Source organism: Lampris incognitus, chromosome 3, assembly GCF_029633865.1.
Source record: "Lampris incognitus isolate fLamInc1 chromosome 3, fLamInc1.hap2, whole genome shotgun sequence".
Classification (NCBI taxonomy): domain Eukaryota; kingdom Metazoa; phylum Chordata; class Actinopteri; order Lampriformes; family Lampridae; genus Lampris; species Lampris incognitus.
Window position 1 is genome coordinate 78,023,922 of NC_079213.1, and position 24,445 is coordinate 78,048,366.

The window sequence follows — 24,445 nt, forward strand, 5'->3', positions numbered from 1 at the left end:
CTATCGTCTGCTGTCCCCGAACTGAGCTTATCCATTGTCTGAGGAGGCATCCACACAATAGAGCCACTAATCTTGTGTAAAGGTAAAATGCCCTCTGCTAATGTGTCAGATCAGCTACCTGACTTGTCATTGGCTCCACTCTCCACTAGCATCCTCAGCAGCCCACAGAGGGTCCGTGTCGCATCTGTCTGCAACACCTCTGCATAGATCCCAGCTGATAGAGATAGAGTCTTCAGCAGGTTTACTGTGCTGGTCAGCATCATTGCTGTAGGGTGGCTGCTCTTCTCCACCGGCTCACCTTCTACAATGCAGAGGACTTCATTAAACCTAGAGCAGATTTCGAACTGAGTTGATAAATACAATAAAGTAGTACTGTACAGTGCAGTGCAGTGTGCTGACCTATATCATCCTCTGTGTCAGAGTCCTCAGTGGCAGGCTGGGTAGTAGGTGGTGGCTCAGCTAATTTCAGGTCATACTTGCCCTCCTTGCCCATCCTATAGGAGTTGGTGCTGCTTGTATCCCACTGGACTCTGATCCAGCCATCCTCGCCCAGCTCCCCGATGACTCGTCCCAGACCAGGAGCCGGACCATCCTGAGCATTGTGTAAGCAAGGTCAAACACAACTCAATATGCTCTGTACTCAACTTTTGCCCATAAAACGTTGAGATGTGCCAACGTAAGGTTAATAAAGCAGTAATCCAAAAGCTGTTAACTTGTCCCTGATTGTATTAGCCTATTATTGTCAATATTAATCAAGTGCTCCAGTAATTTACCTGATCTCCCCATTTCCAGTCCAGTCCCCGCATGACTCTGGTACCTATTTTCATCATGGAAGCCAGCTCTGGGCCTGAGGCAGGCAGCGGGGTGGGGGCAGCCTCTTTCCTGGACTCTTCCAGTACTGTTGCTGAGCCTCCATGTGCACATAAACTCAGGTCCTCCTCATTGCTGTCTGCGCTTGGACCTGGGAATATAACAGTAAAAAGGGCACTCAATACTTCAGTATCCTCTATTACATCAATGTTGATGAATGACTTTGAAAAAACTATGTTTTTCTATGTCTTTTTGCTATGTTCTGTCTCCCAGGGGGTAGGACACAGCAAGCACTGTCTCCCTCTGTTGCAAATGTGCCTTGCATGACTTGACAGGCCTCACCAATGAGCCTCAGGATGCTCTGTGTAAGGGCCAGCATGCCAGAGTTCAGTAGCAGACTGAGGCTGTTGGCCCCGTGCTTCAGGGAGAGCATATGTATCATGGCAAGGAGGAAGCGGGCTTGTGGAATGGTGCCGAGGCTTGGTCCCGCTGGGTTCTCGTTAGTGATGGTTTGCAGGGGAACAGGCTGCACACCTGGTTAACAGACAAAAAAAATTAGCTTGTGTCCACTTCTGATCATTAAAATTCCATCATACAATCATCCACTTATTTTTGTCATCCTCTTGTGGCTATTTAACCATGCCACTCACCCAGTTCCTTAAACCGGACACTGGCCTCAAGCAGGATGTTGCGGACGTTCTGAATGGCCCAGGAATAAAGCTTGCCAAAGGTCACCTCCAGCAGCATGCGGTTAAATGGGGGTATCAGGTCCACATCCTTCAGGCAGTCAGACAGGGGCTCTCTGACAGTGAGAGTTGAAATATTAGAATGCTGGGGTAACTGAATAACTGATGGAAAACAGAAGCACCTACTTACATTATTCAATTAGAAGCCATATATAAGCTCTTGCAGTATTTGCCTTAACGGACATAAGCATTGTGTGAAATAATTTGTGTAACTTCCTTTGAATAATCACAATTCAACATGCTAAATCAAGGAAACTACAATGTCACTTTACTACAGACAGAGTGAAATCTCTAAAGCAAATTCTCCAGTTTATTCATTTATTAATTTTACCATAAATATAAAACTATTAACAAACCCAATGTTGGTCCCTTCTGGTATAACCCTCTGCCAGCCACAGAGCATTGCATACTGCACAGACGGGAGGAGGAAGCTTTTTGAGGCCAGCTTCAACATGGTGTCAATGCCTTCTAGCCTCACCTCAGCCCTCTCCAGCTGTTGGAGACCAAAAGTCAACAGCAGTCATGTTTCTTTCTCTCAATACGAGTCTAATGTGTGTGCTCTCATCTCAACACCATAAAAGTCAAAAAGAGTACTCCCTGCTTTTCCTTGGAATGGAATAATATGACCTATAACATTCACCCTCACTATGCTGTTATTACCTCTCCAGACTTTGACACAGACTTGCCCCTTGTCTACAACAGAAGTGTCTTCCCTGCATTTTCTAGTTGTCTGTCTCTCAAAACAGAAATGTGATTACTGTCTACAGTGGGTCTATGCATGTATGTAACTCGACTCATGAGTAGTGTAGTGTAATCTCAAGTGTACTTTCTTTTACATATTTCAACAGTTAAATACAATGTGGACACAAACGGAAGACTGTTACATATCTATAACATCCATCTTATGTAACACAACCTCACATAAGCTACATATCAAAGAATCAAAAGTAACGAACCACACTGATAGAATATCTGTTGATTTTTCTCACCTGTTTTAGAAGACACTTCCTCATCTTTTCCACGTCTAGAGGTTCTTCTTTCAGAGCAAACTCCACTATGGTAGCCATAAGGCTAGACTGACAGTAGGCCCCCTGAACACTGTGCTTAAGCCACCTGTATTTCTGCACATTGGCCACTGTGTTCAGAAGCGGTTGCCACTTGTCCTGCTGTAAAATAACAATCTTAAAATATCAAGCTATTTGAATACTATAGCCTCAGTCTTAGGTATAGCATTTCTAAAATGAAATATGCTTATTGCAAATGCTAAATTTTACCGTAAGTTAAGAGCTGAAGGTGATTACACATAGAACAAGGCTTTATTTATCCCTTTAGCCAGTTAATAGATGTCCAGAACCTGTGCATTAATAACATTTTGTCTCCAATCACACTTCACCATTGTGATTGGAGACAAAGTGACAGGAGCAATTCTGGTTTGCTACCACTGCTACTTGCATTTTATTATAAATAGCAGAACATGTGGCAGATGAGCTGTCAAACACAGCGACTAAATAAAAAAAAACCCGGAGAGGAGACAGTAGAAGGTAAATTAACAGATTACAGGAATATGGCTCAGGAAACAGGGGGAGCAACAAAAAAAAACCCTAACTGCTACTTTTGCTCATAACTTCTACACAAGAAAAGGGTAAAGTAACACTTAAGGAAACAGTCTTATTCTAATTTGTTAATGTTTGTCAATTTAATGTCAATGAAAAAGTATCTATAGAGCAAAATAATGCTGTTCTTACCATTTACTTTTTAATACTCTCTGCTTTACATTTTGTGGCTGTATCCTTGCAAGTACAAAGTGTACAAACCAAATAAAACAATAACATTTTGCAAGGTAATAAGACACTGGCCAGATGAGTTAATAGTTATTAGGCAACAGAAAATTCATTGGAAAAAGTGTTGGTATTTTGTTTCCAATTTTGTTTCCTGGGTTATACTGATATAGAAAAACATAATAAACAGACAGCCTAGTTGGCTAAAAAAAAAAAGAAGTTTTGAAAATAATTTAATTTCAGTGGGAATGCTGAAGTGTTAGGGAAAAAGTGAGCGAATGTAATTAAAAGGCTTTTGAGATTTTCCTATAACTGTTCTTACAAATCCTGAGATAAATTTTAAAAGATGTCTGCAGATCTGACTCTGTCACCTTGGGTGTCTTGCTAGTGGGTGATTTTCTATCAGCAGGTGCAGGGCTGATGGTAACATTAAGTTCCTCTTCATTGGTCCCTTCATTCTCGAGCTTTGGCTCTTCTTCATCAGCAGACTCTGATTTCTTAGGCACTAGAAAAAATATCAACACATAAGTATCAATTCAGGACATTATATATATATATATATATATATATATATATATATATATATATATATATATATATATATATAAAATGTTGTTAAAAGAAACACTCGGTAGGGAAAGTGCTCAACAAATAAGGGGCAAAATAATCCAGTGAGTCAATCATCAGCTGTCAATAAATGTGTGTGTGTGTGTGTGTGTGTGTGTGTGTGTGTGTGTGTGTGTGTGTGTTATCAATGATTCAGAATAATTGAGGAATTTACCTCTTTTTTTCCTGCGGTCCCTGATTAATTTCTGGGTAATCCTTTTCCAGCGTGGCTGAGAGCTGAGAAGTTTCAGTTTGGACACTATAGACAGGTCATTGCTTACAGCTGGACGCAGTTCGTTGAAGAGGAAGCGAAGCCGCTCAATGACTGGAGCGCACACCTCCTTATAAGAGCGGCCTTGTTCCTGATGGGTCTGATAGAGGTTGAGAAAACCGAGGTCACTAACAGTTATGTTTATTTCTCTGTGTCTCAAAACATGAGTCAAAATGAAAATTTCACCTTTATTCCGGTGAAAGGCAACATAGGCATGTAACACTTTTTTTTCAAGCATTAACAATACCTTGATTAAAGAGCACTTTGCCTGATACACCATGCGGCACACATCAATCACAGATTTGGGGAGTGACCGCTGCTTCCCTTGGTCCACCCTCAAGGCACACTGGTTGACAAGTGAGAGAGCGATGTGGCCTGTGACAACAACAGAAGTTGTCAGTCCACGAGAAAAAAAACTTAGTTAATTCAATTTCAACATTATAAAAACAATGAAACACATTTTAAAAATGTGGCAGACTAAAGTTTAGCTCCCTGTTCTTATTTCCAGAGTTCAATTTAGAAGGCAACTGCAAGGTTACCGAGGTCTTGATGTTTGAGCAGGCAGCAGAGCAGCAAGCGGCCAACTTCCTCTACAGGGTGCTCTGGGGGGAAGGTGATGGGCGTAATAAGGTGGTACTGCTTGCAACAACGCTCTATTTGGCACAAGAAATCCTGTAACGTCACAAAGAACACAGACATTTTTCACTGATCTGTCTTCTAAGTTAATATACTCCATACCTATATGTTCATTCAAGCTTCAATAAAAGTAAAAAAAAATGTGTTTCCATGAGCTTAGAAATACACTTCTTGAACACTAGATGTAGCTCCTTCAGAAATATAACCAACATGAAAACGCATCTGTATGAAAAAGTCTTTCAAGATTTATTATTTTAAAAGTTGCCATTGATTTTACATGTCAGTTAATGTTGGCCACATTTCATGTACTCCAAAGAAGGAAAGAAAAGGAAAAGTAAAAGCAGTTGGCAATTATCTAATGCCCAACTAATCACCATTATAATCACAGTGATGCTCTAGACATGTGAGCAACAGCTTACTTTCTCTGCTCTAGATTACCAGTAATGTAGGAACATTTTGAATGACACTGAAAATGTTGCTTAGTCAATATTAATTCAACAAAATTAATTCCATCTCCGTTTTTGCACAATGTCTTTACTTACCTAAACTTCCCTATCTAACTTTTCTCAAATGAGAGTCAAACTTTTTATCATTTGCATTTAGCCTGTCCAATTTGGTAAATCCTAATTTATGCAAAATTAAATGGATGAAAATCCATCTTGAGGAGGGCATTTGTTCTATTTCTCATGCTTGTACCTTCACAGTGTGGTCCTGAGTGTTGTTGTCAGCAATTGCCTGCAAGAAAGGCTGTGCATGGTCGCTGAGGGTTATCCTGCGGGAGTACAGCTTGGCCTTATCTGGAGTGGTTGTACCTGGGGAGCTGCAGTGGTCCTCATCCTTCTCTTCATTATAGTTATAGTGGATCTGACTGGTCTGCAAGCCTCCAGAGAATATGGAGGACTGGAGCCATTCTGAGAGAGAAGAACAAAAATGTCTCTTCAGAGACGCTAGGAAAGAATACCAAACAACCAAGTTCTTACGCTGGGTTACTTCTAAGTTACTGATCATTCTCATGAACTTACTGGCACATTCTATCTCCATAGGTGACAGAGGGGTGCTCAATGCCAGGTAGGACGCATGCAGCCCCAGCAGCAGCCCCAGGTTCCTCTCTGTGTCAATGAGTGGGGAGGAAAGACTGCTGAGGTCTGGGGTGGTCACTGTCTCCTGGTTGGGCTGAGAGGAGATCAATGGACAATACAGAGCAAACATAAGTGACTATGTAAACTAGAAGAGTGCACTCAGTAGAGTGCAGATCTCTGCCAGGCATAGCTCCCCCTCGTCGGTGCTTGACTTGACAACAAACAACCCCTTTTTTCACCTACCAGGAGAAGGGAAAATACGGAGGCACTGCCTGTGTATCTTCGCTTCTCCAGTGCTTGGACTTGGGCAAAAACCCAGCTGAGGTTAGCACTCAATTGCGGTGTAAAACGGGTTTTTCAAAGGTTTTGAATCACTGCAACAACAAGAGGTCCTTCGTCATACAGTCATAACAATGCATAAAAATTATTAGGCTGACAGGCCCAGCAGTGCGCGAAATTAGCAGCAGACAGATACATGCACACACAGACAGAAAAAAACTGTTTTTCCTGCCATTATGAAACTTTTGCACAATGCCCAAGTCAATTGAACAGGAAATATATAGCACTCAAGCTAAAAAAAATCTACCCGATAAAAACATTTTGCCTGTCAGTCTGTGGATGTGCAGCCTCCTAAGTGGACCCTCACACGAATGTGACCAATTCTAATATGAACTTGCACTTTCCAAAAAGAAAATGTTTGCTATATAACCATTGTGTTCTAACCCTAACCCTGTCTTTATTTTCATAATACAATAAAGCTGGGTAAACTTTACGATCACACATGCATGACTCACATCTTCGGTTGACTCAGATCGGGCAATGACAAGAATATGCAACACTTCCTGTTTTGACTGCAACCTAGAAGAAGTTTTTCCTTTATAACTTTTGAATATTTTGGATTATCAAAATTCTTTTAATAACTTTTGCTCAAGTCGCTGCCCAATCTGAGTCAACCATAGACGTGATGTGAGTCACATGCGGGAGCGTAAACACCCAGCTTTATTATACTATGAAAATAAAGACAGGTTGTTTTTGGTTTGACCAGTGTTCCTCCAGTTCTCCTGCGCTGAGATCACCAGTGAATGATTTGCTGAATTGCAAAATACGACTGACTTCTCGTTTACTTTCAAGACTCATACCCAAATACATAATGTTTTAACACCATCGCTGCCTGAACTAGTAAGTCAAACGAGCGCATGCGTGCATGTGTGCGACTCACATCTACAGTTGACTCACATCAAGCAGCAACAGAAAGCAGCGTTAGTCGAGTGAGCTTGAGAGTGAATGAAGAGATGGACCGGTGGTTGCGAGAACAAACGTTTTTCAAAGGTTTTGAATCACCACAACCACGAGAGGTTCTTGATCATACAGTCATAACTGTGCAAAAAAAATATTAGGCTGATAGGTCCAATAGTATGTGAAATTAGCTGCGGACACATGCATGCATGTTTGCATACACACGCACGCAAGCGCACACACACACACACACAATAAAAAGCAAATAGATAGATAGATAGATAGATAGATAGATAGATAGATAGATAGATAGATAGATAGATAGATAGATAGATAGATAGATAGATAGATAGATAGATAGATAAAAATAAAAAAATGAAGAAAGGCACTGAAAGCTAATCATGATGTCCCATACCTCCATATACTGGCCAACACAAAAGGCCTGCATGGACTCCCTGGTGTCCTCAAACTGCAAGGCAGCTTCCAAAGCAACAACAGGGTCCTCCCCTGCAAATTGGGCTGTGAAAGGAGATGTCTTGTTAGATCAATACAGATAGCAAAAAAGATTAAAAAAACAAAAGTAAAAATAAATAAATAAAACACAATACTACTACTACTACTATTTTCGGCTGCTCCTGTTAGGGACCATCAGAATCAGAATACTTTATTCAATGCTTTACTAAATGAAAACATGTATATATGTATATTAAAAGTCAATGATTTCATTTGTATTTCAAAGCTGATAACAACACAACCATAATGTATCTAAGAATGTTCTTTAAAATGAAAATGACACCAAACCCTGAAAATTCTATCTTGCAAGTGATCTGTGGCTTTTTACTCCCAAGAATATTTGATTTTATGTTTTACAGTCCCTGGCAATACCATTTCAGATTTTAACTGCAGTAAAAAAGAAAGAAAATTAATGAATAACAATATACACTAGGATTGAATCCTAATAATTCCAATTTCATGAAATGTCGATGGCTACACTACTAGTACTTCATGGTCCAAGCATGGTGTCAAACTAGGACAGGACAGCCCTGTTTACCTAAAGCCTTACCCTGACCCACCCGTACAGATCAAATATGCATCCAGTTAGGAATCACATCAAATGTTCACCCTACTTCAAACATACTGAAAGCTGATAAATGCAATTCAAGAAATTGCAAAAAGCACTTGATGATCCTAAAAAACAATAAAAAAAGGTTTTTGATCCATACCCAGGATGCTGTTTCCTGTTAGTGACTGGGACTGAGCCTGGAAGTCTTTGATATCATAGACCTTTCCATCAATGACTGTCCAGAAACCCCCATCTTTGTTGTGATTCTCTAGGTCAGCCTTGCGGATGAGGGACACCTCCTCATTGTTCTTGGAACTCTGCCCTGAAAAGAACGAACCTGCCACAGCATAACAAAGGCAAGTCACATAACAACCCGCACCACATTGAATAGACTCTCGTCTCTCCTCAACATCCTAAACTAATTAACTATATTGTTATATTCCATAACATAATTGCCGCTGTACCCATAATTCCCGGCCAGGCCAGGTCTTCATTATCATCTCGGTCATGTCCTGGGGCCAAGTGGTTGAATCGATCAAGGTGTTCCAAGAGTCCAGCCAGGAGAGGGATGGAGCCCGTCTCCTGCATAAGACCCGCATCAATGGTGAGCAGGAGGACAATGGACACCACCAACTCAGGCAGGAGCACACCTATCCAACAAAAGAAAATAAGTCATTTGTGTCTGACTCACTCATGTGAACACAACTCATGCTCTGGCTGTCTGAAAAAGTACACAAGGTCAGAGCGTGTGAGAAGGGGAGCTACCTGTTAAATCTCCCTCAATAACACGAGAGACTTCAGCAAAGTGACGGTGGCCAGTAAGGGCAATACTAGTTGCCACAGGGAGGATGTCCCCAATGTGGGTACATAGCAGGGCAATGTATTTCTTCAGCAGGGACCCTACACCCAGGAGCTCGGGGCCTACAGATAGGATTAAATGAACAATACATCAACTTTTCTCGCCTGCTGGGCACAGAAAAATTAGCCTGGCTGGCAAGCGTGACTTACTGTAACCATTGACGTTCTCTGTACCATTGACACCCAAGTAGAGCTTGCTGACCAGCAGCCGCTGGAAGCGCAGCAGCAGATCCAAGGAGGCAGAGCGCTCCTTACTGACCTGCTCTGCGTCTAAACAGTTAGAGATCCGCCGAGCGACATCCTTCAGCCTCGCGATGGTCTGGGAGGCAATGTTCCTGTGAGGATCAACTCTGTTAATCTACTATTAACTATTCAACAGTGGCACCACTTTGTGAAATGTCACCTGCTGTATGGTGGCCTAAACATAGCATATAAGACAATGATGGAGCTAAATACTACAGGTACCTCAATAGTTGTTGCACAAGCTGAACTAGTGGCAGGCTTTGTTTCCCGGCAGACTCATAAATTCCAGTATTGATAAGGTCTTTGTCCAGCATGGTGCGACAGCGGTGCATGGTGGAGGCGTTGGCCTCTTGTTCATCTATCTCCTTCTCTTTTTGAGCCTCTTTCTTGGCCTCAATATCCTGATGTGAAGAAAAAGTTGTAATGTGTGAAACTCAAATACAAAAAGAAATGTTGGAGTACCAGAGTTCAGGAGGAATGGATGCAGGGGATGTAAAGCATCATATTCTAAATGTATAAACAGACACTGATTTAAAGCTAGAGTGCAGGACTTTTATATATAAATGAAAGTCCTTGACATTTAAGCCCTTGCAAAATGAGTTCACACAATGATTATTTAAGCCCATCACCGCCAAGTAAATCTCTCTGTATTTCACAGTATACCGGAGTTTTAAATTTGGTGTCTGGGGCGACATTCCCACACTGCATTACCATGCTGGTGCACCAGAGGTGCTACATAGTGATGTGTTTTACGTTAATCATCAATGATTGCTTTGCCAAAGGTGAACCTCCGTGTGATGAAAGTGTTCGCATGCCTCCAATTGGCTTGCTTTCAAGGCTTTCTACCAGAAAGCTTCTGGGCTTGGAAGCTATGGTGGAAAAACCTAAGAAGCATCCAAGAATAAGTTTCTGATGCTCCAGCAAACAAAGAAATTCAGCGTTCACAGGAGGGATTAAAGTTAAAAAAAGAAAATGCGATCAACAGCGAGGACAAACACAGATAACCACTGGTGTAGCTTTTCCTCGTTAAGAGAGCGCCGAAAGAAGAGAAGTAATTAATAATAATCATAATAATACATTTTATTTGTGGGCACCTTTCAGAGCACTCAAGGACACCTTACAGAACACAGTTAAAAAAAAACAAAACAAGCAGCACTGTATCAGACAGCATAAAATCAAAACAGAGCAGGGTAGACAAGAAAAAGTACAACAGATAAGTATAAAATCATCATCAGCACAAAACTCAATGAAACGTGGATCAGACTGAATATGCCAGTTTGAAAAGGTACGTTTTAAGATGGGATTTGAAGTTTGAAAGAGAGTCAATGTTGTGAATGTCTTGTGGGAGAGAGTTCCATAGGTGGGGGGCAGAATGACTGAAGGCTCTGGACCCATGGTAGTCAAGCAGGCCAATGGTGTAGTGAGTTGGAGAGCAGAAGAGGATCTGAGAGTGCAGGTGAGATATGAAGGAGTTCAGAAAGCTATGAAGGAGCTAGGTTATTAAGCGCCTTAAAGGTGAGAAGCAGGATCTTGAAGTCAATACGGTATTTAACAGGGAGCCAATGGAGTTGCTGAAGAAGAGGAGTGATATGACCTATGGAAGGAGATACTCTCACTGCCAGAAGGGAGAGACAAAATTTCCACACTGCAGGTTTAAGGATTCATGTATAAAAATATGGTGTAAAAGGCACTCCTTTGATGGAAAAAGTAATTATTTCTATCGTCAATCAGACACATTTCAATCTGCAAATTCTTTACTAAAGCAAGATTCAGCGCATCTGTTTGACATAGAGATGACCAGAAATTGGTGTGTTAAGCAAATCATTCAAAAGATTAATCTTTTTGCCATCTGGCTGCAGTTTATAACCTAAGCAGAAAAGGAATTATGGACATAAATAAATTATGTGAGGGGAAAAGGAGCAGAGCCATGACTCATGCATTAAATGCACTGACCTGGATCTCCGCAGTGATGGCTGCATTCAGAGCTGACTCTAACCCCCCATCAGCCATCAGGCTGCTGACCAACAGGTCGATCATGAAGCGGCGCCCAGGGCTGACACTCATCTCATTTCCTGATGCTGAAAAAAGAAGAAATAAAGGACTCACTATATGCCCAACTCTCCAGCAGCAATCACCTGCTCATCTCTACAGCCAAGTGACTATTCTTGTGCTAAATTAGTCTTATTATACTACCCTGAGGGGTATTAATTATAAACGCACCAATCGATCGGCCAATGACCGAAATTGGCGGATTTTCAATTTGATCTGCCATGATCGTTGACCAGCCGGTCAGTCTCAGATATATCCGATTCTGTGCTGGTCAAATTTACACGCATGCACTTGCACGATCGTTCACATCGTGCACACAGAGGGACAGATAGTAACGTCACAACCACACACACACACACACACACACACACACACACACACACACACACACACACACACACACACACACACACACACACACACACACACACATGGGCTAAAACATGTCTACGAAAACCATTGTTTACTTTGGGAAAGTAAAAGATGTTAGATAAAGTGGGATACATTGCAATTCATTTTCAGTTAGATTTTATTTGTACAAAAAAGCGCTGTCCAGTAACCTGGACCACTTTTTTATTTTGAGATTTGTTCAAGTGCAAGAAGGTTCTGTAACCTCGTGCAGTTTTGGAGAAAATGCAAAAGTTATTTAGAAGAAGACAGACTTCATTAATCCCCATGGGGGGAATTCATCCTCTGCATCTAACCCATCCTAGCCATGTAGCTAGGAGCAGTGGGCAGCCGCCATACAGCGCCCGGGGACCAACTCCAGTTCTTTTTCCCATTCCTCGGTCAGGGGCACAGACAGGAGTATTAACCCTAACACACATCTTTGATGGTGGGAGGAAACTAAGCACCCAGTGGAAACCCACACAGACATGTGGAGAACATGCAAACTCCACACAGAAAGGACCTGGGACCTTCTTGCTGTGAGGCAACAGTGCTAACCACTGTCCCACTGTGCTGCAACAACATGAGCTTTAATAGTCAAATGTTTTATTATGAACATACAATTTAAATTTCCATTAAAGAAAAATTACAAAAATGTTTGTGTATGCTGTCAATAATTCTTGGGGGGTGGGTCGAAATTGGTGGATCAGATTTAAAAAAAAAACGGAATCAGCCAAGAAAATTGCAATCAATGCATTTTTTGCTTTATATGTTCTGTATGTCTGTCTGTTTATCTAGAGGACAGACAGACGTAGGGTTTTTAGGAAACTTGAGAAATGGACCCTAAATGCCCTGATTAAATTTTGGAATGAAGCAGGTAAAGATCATGAAAATGGTCAACATAAATTTTTATCCATACCTTTTCATCACAAATGGTTTGATTCACTTCAAATTCACAACAGATTTTTTAACTTTCTATTATGTTATTATGTTTCTATCCACTGTTATTGTGAGAAGTGGGATGTTCTGAAGATCTGTAGTGGTCAAAGTTCAGGGGCAGGGTTTGTTGGGCCGGAATTGTTAAGAGCTTTATTTTCCAACATACCTGTGTTAGGCAGGAGTGAGGATAGTGCCCTGGCCCTCTCCTCAGCAGTGGGCAGTAGGACTGACCAGCCACTTTGGAGGACAGCCTGGGCAGCTGCTTGCACAGTGTTTAACACCCCGGCATTGCTAGCCAGCATAACCACAGTCTGTTTCAGGTTGTTAAGCAGTAAACTGCCAAGGCCCAAGCCCAGTTCCTCTGGATCCACCTGGTTACTGATGGCTGCATGGAGCTATTAGACAGGCAACATTTTAGCCAGTATATTTTTGTGGGTGTAAGTGTGATGTGACAACAGAGGCTATAAAATTAATTTAAATTATTCTCAGCGGAAAACAAATTTCTGTTTACCTGAAGCCGAAGTAGGTTGAGAGTGGCCACTATCATACATTCCTTCTCCTGTGGGGGAGGCCAGTCTGAGCTGCCATCCATGCCTTCGCTGACCTGACGCAAGAGCAGGTCTAACTGCTCAAATGTCATGGGACACACATCCACCACAAAAGGGACACGTTGACCCACGGACCACTCTGAGCATGAGGACCAGGCAAAGCTCTGCAAAAACAAATTGATCATTATGTCCCTTCCACCATAATCAACACATTAGAAAGTCAAGTCAATTTTATTTGTATAGCCCAATATCACAAATTACACATTTGCCTCAAGGGGCTTTACAGCAACACAACATCCTGTCCTTAGATCCTCGCATCGGATAAGGAACAACTGCCTAAAAAAAAATCTTTAACAGGGAGAAAAAATAGGGAGAAACCTCAGGGAGAGCAACACAGGAGGGATCTCTCTCCCAAGATGGACAATGTGCAATGGATGTTGTGTTTACACAATTTACACAATACAACAATTGAAAGAGGGTAACAGAATTATAATGGAATTATAAAATATACATGAAAAATATGATGAGGAGGATGCCAAGCTGTGGCCAAACGCTACTAGAACAGCCTAGGACCCAAGCCACACGGCCAGCATCACCATGTTAAAAAAAAAAATTTTAAAAACGTATAATACGTATATTACCTGTCCTGGGCCACAGGAGATGCCAACTATGTGTTTGGAGTTGAGCTCTGGCAGTGCTTTGGGCTGCTTCTTATTGGAGAACAGTGTATCAAAATGTTGTAGCTTATCATTGCTGCCCCAGCTGTGTACCTCTCCATCATCAGTAAGAACAAGGCAGTGTGTGGAACCTACAGCGATGTCCATAACTTTCTTCCCTGTACAGAGAGAGACACTCACAGATGAGTCATTTAGTACTACTACCACTTCGAAAAGACGTTTTTCATACCTAACTCACCCTGTAGGCTGTCAAGCAACTTGGGGTAGCGGACATGCTCATCAGTGCCATGACCAAGTCGCTGGTTATCTCCCTTCCCCCATGTGTACACCTGGCCATCCTTGGTGAGGGCTACTGAGAACTGACTGCCACAGCACACCTTCACTATGTCTAGGTCCTGAAGTTTTTCCACCAGCTTGGGTGTCTTGCAGCCATCGCTGCCACCTCGGCCCAGTTTACCGTAGTCTCCGTCCCCCCAGGACCACACCTGACCTGTGGTTACCAGGAGAGGAAGTGTTTTTGAAAACTTAAATTGTTAACAAGACAATGGGGGGGGGTGATAATGGGAGACTTCTCTTAGTCTACACATGGTCAAAATTCAAGACAAGAGTACCGTTTCTCCCTCTTACCGTTCTCAGTCACCGCAAGTGTTTGCGCATCACCACTTCCACAGGCAACGTCCTGCACCTTTAGTCCTTTCAGCGCTGTCACCAGCATGGGTGTGGTCTGGTCCTCACTTGAGCCTTGAAAAACATGCAGGAGATAAATCCTTTTCAGTGATCACCAGATACAGAACGACTGATGAAGACAAGAGGGGAGAGATATCTTATATGCTACATTATGTTGTTGTAGAAGGAAACTGAAGAGCAAGGGGAGGGTGGCCAGCTGTTGCAGGGTGCAGATTGATCTTACCATGGCCCAGTCGACCATAATTCCCTCTTCCCCAGGTGTAGAGTTCTCCATCAGCCGTGATGGCAGCGCTGTAGGTGCTCCCACACGCAATGTGCACCACATGCTTCCCCATCTGCTTACCATTGAAGGCTGTTATCATGGCAGGTTCCTCTAGATACCTGAAATGAAATGGACCTCTGGTGCTATCATAAGGTGAAGCACTTCACCAATTATCCCTCAACAAATTAATTTGCACTGCAATGGGTAACTGAGTATATGATGAGGCATACTGGAAAAATATTTTCAGATTCAGGAAAGGGTAAACTGGTAAAATAGTACCTTCTATCCAGAAAGGATTGTGGGGTCCTTGGTTTACATAAAAATTTATCAATTATGTCTTTTGGATTTTTTTAGCATTTCTAAAAAAATATAATAATAATAATAATAATAATAATAAATTAACCATGAAGGAGAAGATCCGGAATCAAGCATGAAGGAGAAGATCCGGAAAGTGTACCACAAATATAATAATAATAATAATAATAATAATAATAATAATAATAATAATAATAATAATAACAATAAAAATAATAAATCAACCATGAAGAAGATCCGGAATCAACCATGAAGGAGAAGATCTGGAAAGAGTACCACAGGAGAGTGTGTATGGTACTAAAGAGCGAACTCAATGCGGCTAACAGAACTGAAGCTATCAACACCCTAGCGATACCTGTAGTGACGTAGTTTCAACATCATCAATTGGAAACTGAACGACATCAAGAGACTAGACACCAAGACAAGAAAGATGCTGACCATGGAGAAGACGCACCACCCGAAAGCAGATGTCGACAGGCTGTACCTACCAAGAGCTTCAGGACGAAGCCTAGTCCAACTCGAATTTACCTTCAAGACTACCACTATCAGGCTGGATGCATACCTGACAAAAACAGATGACCCACTCCTCCGAATAGTAAAACATCAGATCTACTCCATCAATAAAGAAGCTGCACAATTCAAGAAAGAGCCTGGTGTCCCAGAAACCCCACCAAAAGAAAATGAGGCAACTACCATCTACGCCAAATGAGTGAAGCAGCAGGCAAAACACCATGGCCAGCAGCAACTACAAAAAACCTGGGAGGACAAAGCAATGCACAGGAAGTACCCAAAAAGAATGAAAGACACAGACGTGGACCAACAAAAGACACACCAGTGACTGAGGAGCATCGGGCCGAAAGCAGAGATGGAGGGCCTGATAATCGCTGCACAAGACCAGAGCCTGGCAACCAGATCCTATCACCATCGCATCATCAAAGATGGAACAGACCCGAAATGCAGAATCTGTGGAATGTACGAAGAAACCATCGACCACATTGTCTCAGGCTGCATGGAACTGGCAAAGACCGAGTACATATACAGGCACAACAAGGCAGCAACATACCTGCACTGGAAGATTTGTAGGAGTGATAAGATCAAAACGACTGAGAAGTGGTATGAACATCAGCCACAAACGGTCACTGAAAACAATGATGTCACCATCCTCTGGGACATGCCCATCCACACTGACAGAGCGATAAAAGCCAACAAGCCCGACATCGTTATCAAGGACAGGAAGGAAAAGAGGTGCATGCTCATCAACATGCCAATACCATCTGAAAAACCACTTCAGGGAAAGTCACAGAGACGCTGACCAAGTACAAAGACCTGGAGATTGAAATCAACAGGATGTGGGGTATGAAGACTGAAACAACACCAGTGGTCATCGGAGCTCTAGGACTCATGAAGAAGGGAATGGAAAAGTTCACCAACTGTATCCCAGGCAACATCAACATCCATACGGTCCAGAAGATTGCCCTACTCGGGAACAGCCCACATATTACGACGAGTACTGTCAATCAAGTGACATCTGCCCTGTAGTGCCTCAGGTCCATAGTTTGGACCCGGCTCTACAGGTTGCAAAACAGGAAACACAAAAGAAATAATAATAATAATAATATAAATGGCCAGTATTTTGGGACACCTTTGCTTATCTTACATATTTTCCAAAGAATCCTGGAGGATTGGGACATATGAAAGATACAAGGACATTTACACAATTCTAACATTCAGTCAGCAAAAGATGAATAATTACTCTTTGGTCTAAGAAAGTTGAATCAGTTCATCTGGATACAACATTTATTGACAGATACATTTCATCACTCATCTAAGTGACTTCCAGTCTGAACTGAACCGATTCAACTTTCTTTAATTTTATTTTATTTTATTTATTTATTTTGATTTCCCCCCTTTTTTTTTCTCCCAGATTGTACCCGTCCAATTATCCCACTCTTCCGAGCTGTCCCGGTCGCTGCTCCACCCCCTCTGCCGATCCGGGGAGGGCTGCAGACTACCACATGCCTCCTCCGATACATGTGGTAGTCGCTAGCCACTTCTTTTCACCTGACAGTAAAGAGTTTCGCCAGGGGGACATAGCATGTGGGAGGTTCATGCCATTCCCCCCAGTTCCCCCTCCACCATGAAGTCACCCCAACCGACCAGAGGAGGTGCTAGTGCAGCGACCAGGACACGTACCCACATCCCACTTCCCACCCGCAGACATGGCCAATTGTGTCTGTGGGGATGCACGACCAAGCCAGAGTTAACACAGGGATTCGAACCGGCAATCCCCATGTTGATAGGCAACGGAATAGACTGCTACGCTACACGGACACCCGTTTTTCTTTGATTTTCTTACCTGGATTATTGAGCATGTACAGAGACAATACTCTTTGGTCTATTAGCATAAAACTTGGTAGAAATTTTTAAATAACGTATTTAAATGAGTGCAAATGTCTCCAGGACAAGTGAATAATTTAAAATAGATTTTCACACCTTCTTTCATTAATATTTAAAAAAAAAACATATCTTCAAGGAGACTAAACCTGTATAAGCAACACTTGCCTACATCCATAATTCCCAAAGCTTTTCAAGTATTCCATTACTTTGTTTTCCCATGTAGAAATCTTTTGTTTAAGACTTTCATTCTTATTAAAGATTTAAGACACTAGCTGGAAATCTCCAAGTAAGGTGATCCTTGCATAATGAAATGCTAACTAATAAAGATAACATAAACTTACGTGGTGTCTCCATGTCCAAGGCGGCCACCATCACCACAGCCCCAGGAAAACACCTCCCCATTGGATGAAAGGGCTAAGTAGTGCTGCCCATCTGGATGAGCTGCCAACTTCACAATCTTTCTAGAGCTCAGAGCATGGACCAACATTGGAGCCTACAAAAACATAATATAGTGCTTTGATCAGCAGCAGATACTGGTTGTGAGGATACGTTTCACCTTCCCACATACCCCAGAGAACACTGGTCACCATGTGGAAGGAAGATTAAAGTCAAGTCAATTTTATTTGTACAGCCCAATATCACAAATTACAAATTAATGCATATAAAAATAATTAATAAAGATTAATTATTAAAGATTAATGCATTAAAAAATTCTTTAAAAGCTCAAAAACTGACCAGAGTAGTACTCTTGTAGTTCTGAGTATAAACAGCACCACTGCTGGAAAGAATGAGAAATCCCTTCTCTGAACAAACAATTTGTGTGACACCGAGACTAGATAGGGCCTTGCACTGGATGGGTCCATTGACATTGGCATACAGCTTCCAGCCAAGCAGACCCCACGCAATCACCTCCTGCAGAGTTCCCTGAAACGGACAGAGTGAGAGCAGAAGAGCGTCAATCCCGGCTTTATAATATGTTGTGTGGGCTTATCCTTGGGACAAACTAATATACCAGATAAAGCGCTTTACAATTTTGTCTGTAAACAGTGATAACTTTTAACTATTTAAGGAGCAAAGCCTTTATCATGAGCAAATTCCTGTTTTTAAACCACACCTGAGACTGTCTGTGATGGCTTACATCAGCCAGTGTGTTTACAAGCAATTTTATAATTCGATTTTAAAAGATTATTGATGAAATTTTAATCAGAGTGAAATCCCAGTCATTCTAGTGTTAAGGCAGTAATTTGATTATGCAGATGCCATAAAGACCTCAATCAAACTAGCTTAATCAAATTATGGTTTAATTTGATGCAAGCATAAAATAATTAACAGAGCTAGATTTTTGGCCAATCACTTGAATTACTGTGCTTTATATACAGCTTAACCAGAATTCTTTCAGAGATTTGATTGTGCCCATGCACCAAAAAGTTAGTGATTTCCCCCACGATTCTGGCCACTGGCATCCAACCCAGAAATGAGAGACAAAAGGAAAACATGGCAAGCAGCAGAAAACAGTCATATTTCTGAAGTCGGACTGAAACAATGGACGTTCCTGCTAAATAAAATTAAAGAGCTTATTATCCTCAACTATTTTGGATGAGTGGCAAAACAGAAATGGAGACATTTTCCAAAAAATCTAAACACAATGTTGGAAGCGGGGTCACAGACAACATAATAGAAGTACATTTGATAGGCTGTCTAAAAGGAGAAATTAGAAAGAATATTTGTTTCCTTTCATTTTCCTTGCAGAGCCGAGTGAACTTTTGAACAGCAGGTTAACCCCGGTCATCTTCCAATTTTTACAACCCCACTTCAGGAAATGGCAGGGTTTTTTTTTTTTACTCAACCACTCAATAGCATTCACATTGACGTAATGTGCAACAGCCACTATGTTTACATGGAGTCAGTCTTACTGGGGTCAAATTAAAGTGATAGTTCGATTAAGGTGTCTACATGGGTTAGCAATAATGCGATATCTTCAATAACCGCGTTTAGATAGCTGCATCAAGGAATTGAAGTTTTCAGGTGATCAGTAAATAAAAGTAAAACACACAATTGGGAGGGCAACTTTGGCGAATTAAGCAATTTTGAAATAATCCCCCCCCAAAAAATCCATTCACCCTCTCGCCTCACTCTGCTTCCTTCTTCCCTCCTGTAATCAGCTTTCACATCCATGCCTGAGTTTGGCTGTTGTAACTGACATAACTAGTATATTTTCATTGATAATTCATGCATGTAAAAATTGAGATTTTTTTTCAGCAAATCTTAATTACCCCAAGATAATGCTGTGAAACACTTTTTTATATTAAGTGAAGTATTTATAAATCTAGGATAGACATTCTCTGTCCAACATCCTTATGCTGTGGAGTGAAATGTATAGCAGTTATTAATCTATGCATCTCTTAATTACCCCAACACTGATGTTGTGAAGTATTTTTGTACCTGAAGGTGAAGTATTTATTAAGATGAACGCTATAATATCCATCCACCTCTACAAGTTCCACAGGGATGACAAGAAAACTGACCAAGATTCTGCACGCGAATGATTGACAGGCAGTAGGACTGCTCTGTCACAGACAGCTCCCCAGATTGGTTGAAGGTTACTGGGCTTAGTAAAACCTCAACCAATCAGAGGAGGTCAGGTAAGACTTTGCGATCCTGATGCAGGGTTAAACACAGGGCTGGATTTTCTCTCAGACTATTTGAAATACTCATGGATGTAGGAGGGAAATAGAAATTGTTTGTGGAGAAAAATTGATTGTTTTTCCGTATGCTTTTCTTACTGTGTCCTAAAAAAAAAAGGATAATATTCTTGGCAAAAACAAAGTCATAATATAAGGGGCAATTTCATGGTATAAATACTTTAAAACATGCCTAACTTTTGAGACTATTATTTGATCCCTTTACCACCTCAAATTTAGATCAGAAAGCTACCCTTTAAATTCCTATCAAGGTACACATTATGCCCATCCATCCATTAACCAAGCCGCTTATCCCAATCAGGGTCACAGGGATGCTGGAGCCTATCCCAGTAGTCATTGGGCGGCAGGCGGGGAGACACCCTGGACAGGCCACCAGTCCATCACATTCACACACTAGGACAATTTAGTATGGCTGATTCACCTATCCTACATGTCTTTGGACTGTGGGAGGAAACCGGAGCACCCGGAGGAAACCCACGCAGACACGGGGAGAACATGCGAACTCCACACAGAGGATGACCTGGGATGACCCCCAAGGTTGGACAACCCCAGGGTTCGAACCCAGGAGTTTCTTGCTGTGAGACGACTGCGGTAACCACTGCACCACCATGTATGTTATGCATGTTATAACCTTCCATGTTATGTATCACTTTATTTTCCATGTTATGTAGCACTTTATTTTGTTAACCGGTGTAACTAATCTCCCTCACTTGAAGTCATCATAACAGAATTACAAAAGATACAACATGTAGATCTTAAGTCAAGAGATTGCTATGGCTTGATAAGTTTATACAAAAACACTTTTGATAACTTCAGATACAGTCCACAACAACAGTGACACAGGAAATTGTTCTATTAAAACGGTGAAAAAGTATTATGCCTAAAGATAAAAAAAAAAAATGTATTTACCTGCACATTGCCATGGTCCTCCAAAAAAAACACAAAGACAGAAAAAGGTCATTGGGATCAGTACAGCAACCACATGTAATGTGCCTTTCTGTGGGCCGATACAAAATCCGAAATCTAATAGTCAATACCAGCTGGTCACATAAATACAAAGCGTGCTTAAGTGAATTTGCTTCACAAGAAGACAAAACAAGCTCTGGTGCCAAAAAGACAGGAAGACCAAAAAAAAAAAAAATACTGAGAAGGACTGTGCTTATCATAACCAAGATAAAACAATGAGCTTCAAAACAACAAAGTAACAGAGAGGGTTGTGTTAAAAAGAAGGGGGGGGGCAAATAATGCAAGTGTGGATTTAAATGTTCATGCTAAAGTTGAGAAGGCGTCATACATAGTGTGCTGGTACCTTGTGTGAGGTGGGGGAACTGCACTGTGGAGGGCTGCAGGGAGAGGCCAAGCGATCCAGGTGGGCCATGATCACCACAGCGGTCTGTCGCAGGTCAATGGCCAGGTCATTATCCTGTGGCAAGGTTAAGTAGCGCAGGAAACTCTCATTTGGACTCAGAGGGGACATGAGAATCTGCAGTTGATCACAATATAGTCATTAGTTAGTGTGACAGAGGGGAGTGAGGTTGTACCTGCCTCAAGTCAGCATAATTGGCTCAAAACAGGTTAAATCCTGGCAACCAAGACACAATGTCCCTCTCAGCTGGCAATCAGAGGAGCTGAGGTGTTCCTAAAATAGGGTTCCTCAAACCTCCTGTTGAGGTCCTCACCCAAATCAATGACCATTAAGCTGTGAAACCCCATTCTATAAAATGTTCCTTCCGGTTGGATATGAATTGGAACAGAAGTGGTCAGCTGTATATACATAACTATAGGCAGAGAGAGTACAGTGAAAGGAGCCATACCTCTGATGTGAACAGTCATTTCTATAATATTCATCAAATAAGAAAACAGAGGCATTACACTATCCCTCATTTTGCTCAGGGATGCCCTGCAGCCCCCCAAAATCATTTTAGAAACTACTGTGCTGAAAAACACAGAAACCAGGGAGGCCAACATTTCACCTCAGCTTCTTCTTCGGGAATGGGCTCCTCCTTGCTACTATGAATATTATGAAAGCGCTGCAGGAGGGGCAGGAGGGGAGCACTGGTTCCCTGAGTGGAGCGCTCGTTGTCCATCTCTCTGGTGCCACTGTCCCACAGGCGCAGCAAGAGCAGCACAGCTGACAGAAGTTGACTACGAAAAATGTAATTGGAAAGAGACTGAGTAGATAGTGTGGGGAAAAGTGCATTTCCCTTCATTCAAACATGAGAAAAGCAGCATGCATCAAAAAGTATACGGTCAAGTCACCAAGTTAAATGAGACATACCTTAGAGTACCCCTCTGCACTGCCAGCTCTAGCAGAATGGCAAGGGCTAGATGCTGGTCCTGTAGAGGAATGTTGCCTTTGGAGCTGCCACTTCCATGTACATCACTGCTCCAAGAAGATAGTAAAATGAGAATAACACTTGACGTCCCACTCCATTTTAAGGTTATACTGCAACCCCCATAAATAAAAACATTAATGACTAACCTGAGGAACTTAGTAGCCCTCTCAACAACCTCCAGCCACACCGATGACACGGTTCCCTCATCAAACAACGTGGCCTCTGGTAGAGCACGCAAGGCATCCAGAGACTCCTGGAGCAGCTCACTGCAAAGATCTGCATCGTCACCTGTACCCCCCCCCCAAAAAAAGAAAGAAAGAAAAAAAATTGTCGATAGTTGATTAATAACATATAGCGCACATGCTATATCCTACTATATATATATATATATATATATATATATATATATATATATAATAAGATATATGACTTTAAACCCCAGCAGTTGAACAACAGAAGACTCCAGGTATTCAGGAGAAATACTATTTAACTTCTAAAAAACAGGTAGACCGCTTATTTGTTTCAATGCCAGACGTTTAAGGCTGAATAATTTCATTTGCCCCTCAAGACAAAAATGCCATTCCTAATTTAGGCATACAACTGCCAACACAGATGGTGAAATATTCTCTCTCTCTTTATAGCCCCTAACTTCAGTATTAAAAGTAATTTTATTATCATTTCACACATCCGTTTTAGTTTTTTTTAATCATCTTTTTTTATCATCTTTTATTATGTAAGGAATGTCCATTACCAGAATAAGACATCCCATAGCAGTCTGGCAGAGGAGCAGTTTACACCATTTTATATTTATGTATGAAAGGAAAAAAAAGCTGAAAATTATATTCGACTTAATACAAGCTTTTTTTCCTCTCTTATTTTACAGAAAAAAACATTCAAAATACAACATACATATATTAACAATAGGGAAATAAAATATTTCACAAACCCATCAAACTCTACAGAATACAAGAGGATAAGAATTAAAAATGAAAACAGGTAGCCAAAACAGAAAATAGTGGGGTAACCTGTAGGCTTTGGCATGGCTTCCAACCTACAGACCCCCACTAAATCAAAGAAATCAAACAAAAAATACACATATACCATACACACTACACTATTTAACCAAAATCCAACATCACCCTCCCTCCCTCCAAATCACAGTAAGTGTTCCTCTCCACAAATCCACTAATAAACTCTTCTTCTCTAACATAACTATACAACATATTAACATCTTTTTCTATTATCCTCCTACCCTCATAGACCCTGGTACATACTCATACACTAAATCCTTATCATTCTAAACCCCGCTCTCAAAATCACCATTGTAAATGGTGTTCCCCTCAAATGTGATTTTTGGATTTAAAAACACTGGTTGTTCCCACACCTGCTTCACATTCTTACATTCATACTGCACAAATTTCACAAACTCTCCTCACGCTTCCAGCACCTCCTTGTAAAACTCAAGACACTCCACTCAACATACCTTTCTCCATTTGCATATACACTCCACTCTCCCCATACCCTCCACATTTATAAATAGCCTCCCTTAAAAACACCTTCCATATATGATCCCTCTTGTTTCTTAAATATCTAACCATCATTTTCACCCTAAGCGCTTTCTTTTTCACCCCTAAATTGATTAACTTCAACCCACCATCTTCATACATAGTCATTTTCCATCACCTCCTTTGCTATCCTAACTCCCTTCCCACCCCACAGAAAATTACTCACCATTCTTTCCACCTCCTTCAACACTCTCAGGCACATCCAACACACTCATTTACATACACAATTGTACTCATAACTAATCCATTCACAAC

At 41.4% G+C, this 24,445-nt stretch overlaps 1 protein-coding gene across 1 annotated transcript in view; it reads right to left on the minus strand.

The window, feature by feature from the left end:
• Positions 1–24,445, minus strand: part of herc2 (HECT and RLD domain containing E3 ubiquitin protein ligase 2) — a 130,451-nt gene that overhangs the window by 71,419 nt on the left and 34,587 nt on the right. Inside the window, exons 7-38 of the mRNA XM_056275683.1 lie at positions 22,772–22,913; positions 22,568–22,672; positions 22,263–22,434; positions 21,599–21,772; positions 18,323–18,511; positions 17,929–18,080; positions 14,837–14,994; positions 14,554–14,667; positions 14,165–14,416; positions 13,891–14,084; positions 13,213–13,413; positions 12,868–13,096; positions 11,280–11,404; positions 9,549–9,727; positions 9,234–9,418; positions 8,991–9,146; positions 8,690–8,875; positions 8,386–8,562; positions 7,578–7,681; positions 5,870–6,020; positions 5,544–5,758; positions 4,751–4,883; positions 4,459–4,586; positions 4,116–4,311; positions 3,706–3,839; positions 2,546–2,719; positions 1,913–2,049; positions 1,461–1,612; positions 1,153–1,344; positions 774–961; positions 400–592; positions 119–301 (exon numbers count right to left, since the gene is read on the minus strand). Coding sequence (XP_056131658.1) covers positions 119–301; positions 400–592; positions 774–961; positions 1,153–1,344; positions 1,461–1,612; positions 1,913–2,049; positions 2,546–2,719; positions 3,706–3,839; positions 4,116–4,311; positions 4,459–4,586; positions 4,751–4,883; positions 5,544–5,758; positions 5,870–6,020; positions 7,578–7,681; positions 8,386–8,562; positions 8,690–8,875; positions 8,991–9,146; positions 9,234–9,418; positions 9,549–9,727; positions 11,280–11,404; positions 12,868–13,096; positions 13,213–13,413; positions 13,891–14,084; positions 14,165–14,416; positions 14,554–14,667; positions 14,837–14,994; positions 17,929–18,080; positions 18,323–18,511; positions 21,599–21,772; positions 22,263–22,434; positions 22,568–22,672; positions 22,772–22,913 — 5,370 coding nt within the window. The remainder of the gene's footprint in view (positions 1–118; positions 302–399; positions 593–773; positions 962–1,152; positions 1,345–1,460; positions 1,613–1,912; positions 2,050–2,545; positions 2,720–3,705; positions 3,840–4,115; positions 4,312–4,458; positions 4,587–4,750; positions 4,884–5,543; positions 5,759–5,869; positions 6,021–7,577; positions 7,682–8,385; positions 8,563–8,689; positions 8,876–8,990; positions 9,147–9,233; positions 9,419–9,548; positions 9,728–11,279; positions 11,405–12,867; positions 13,097–13,212; positions 13,414–13,890; positions 14,085–14,164; positions 14,417–14,553; positions 14,668–14,836; positions 14,995–17,928; positions 18,081–18,322; positions 18,512–21,598; positions 21,773–22,262; positions 22,435–22,567; positions 22,673–22,771; positions 22,914–24,445) is intronic.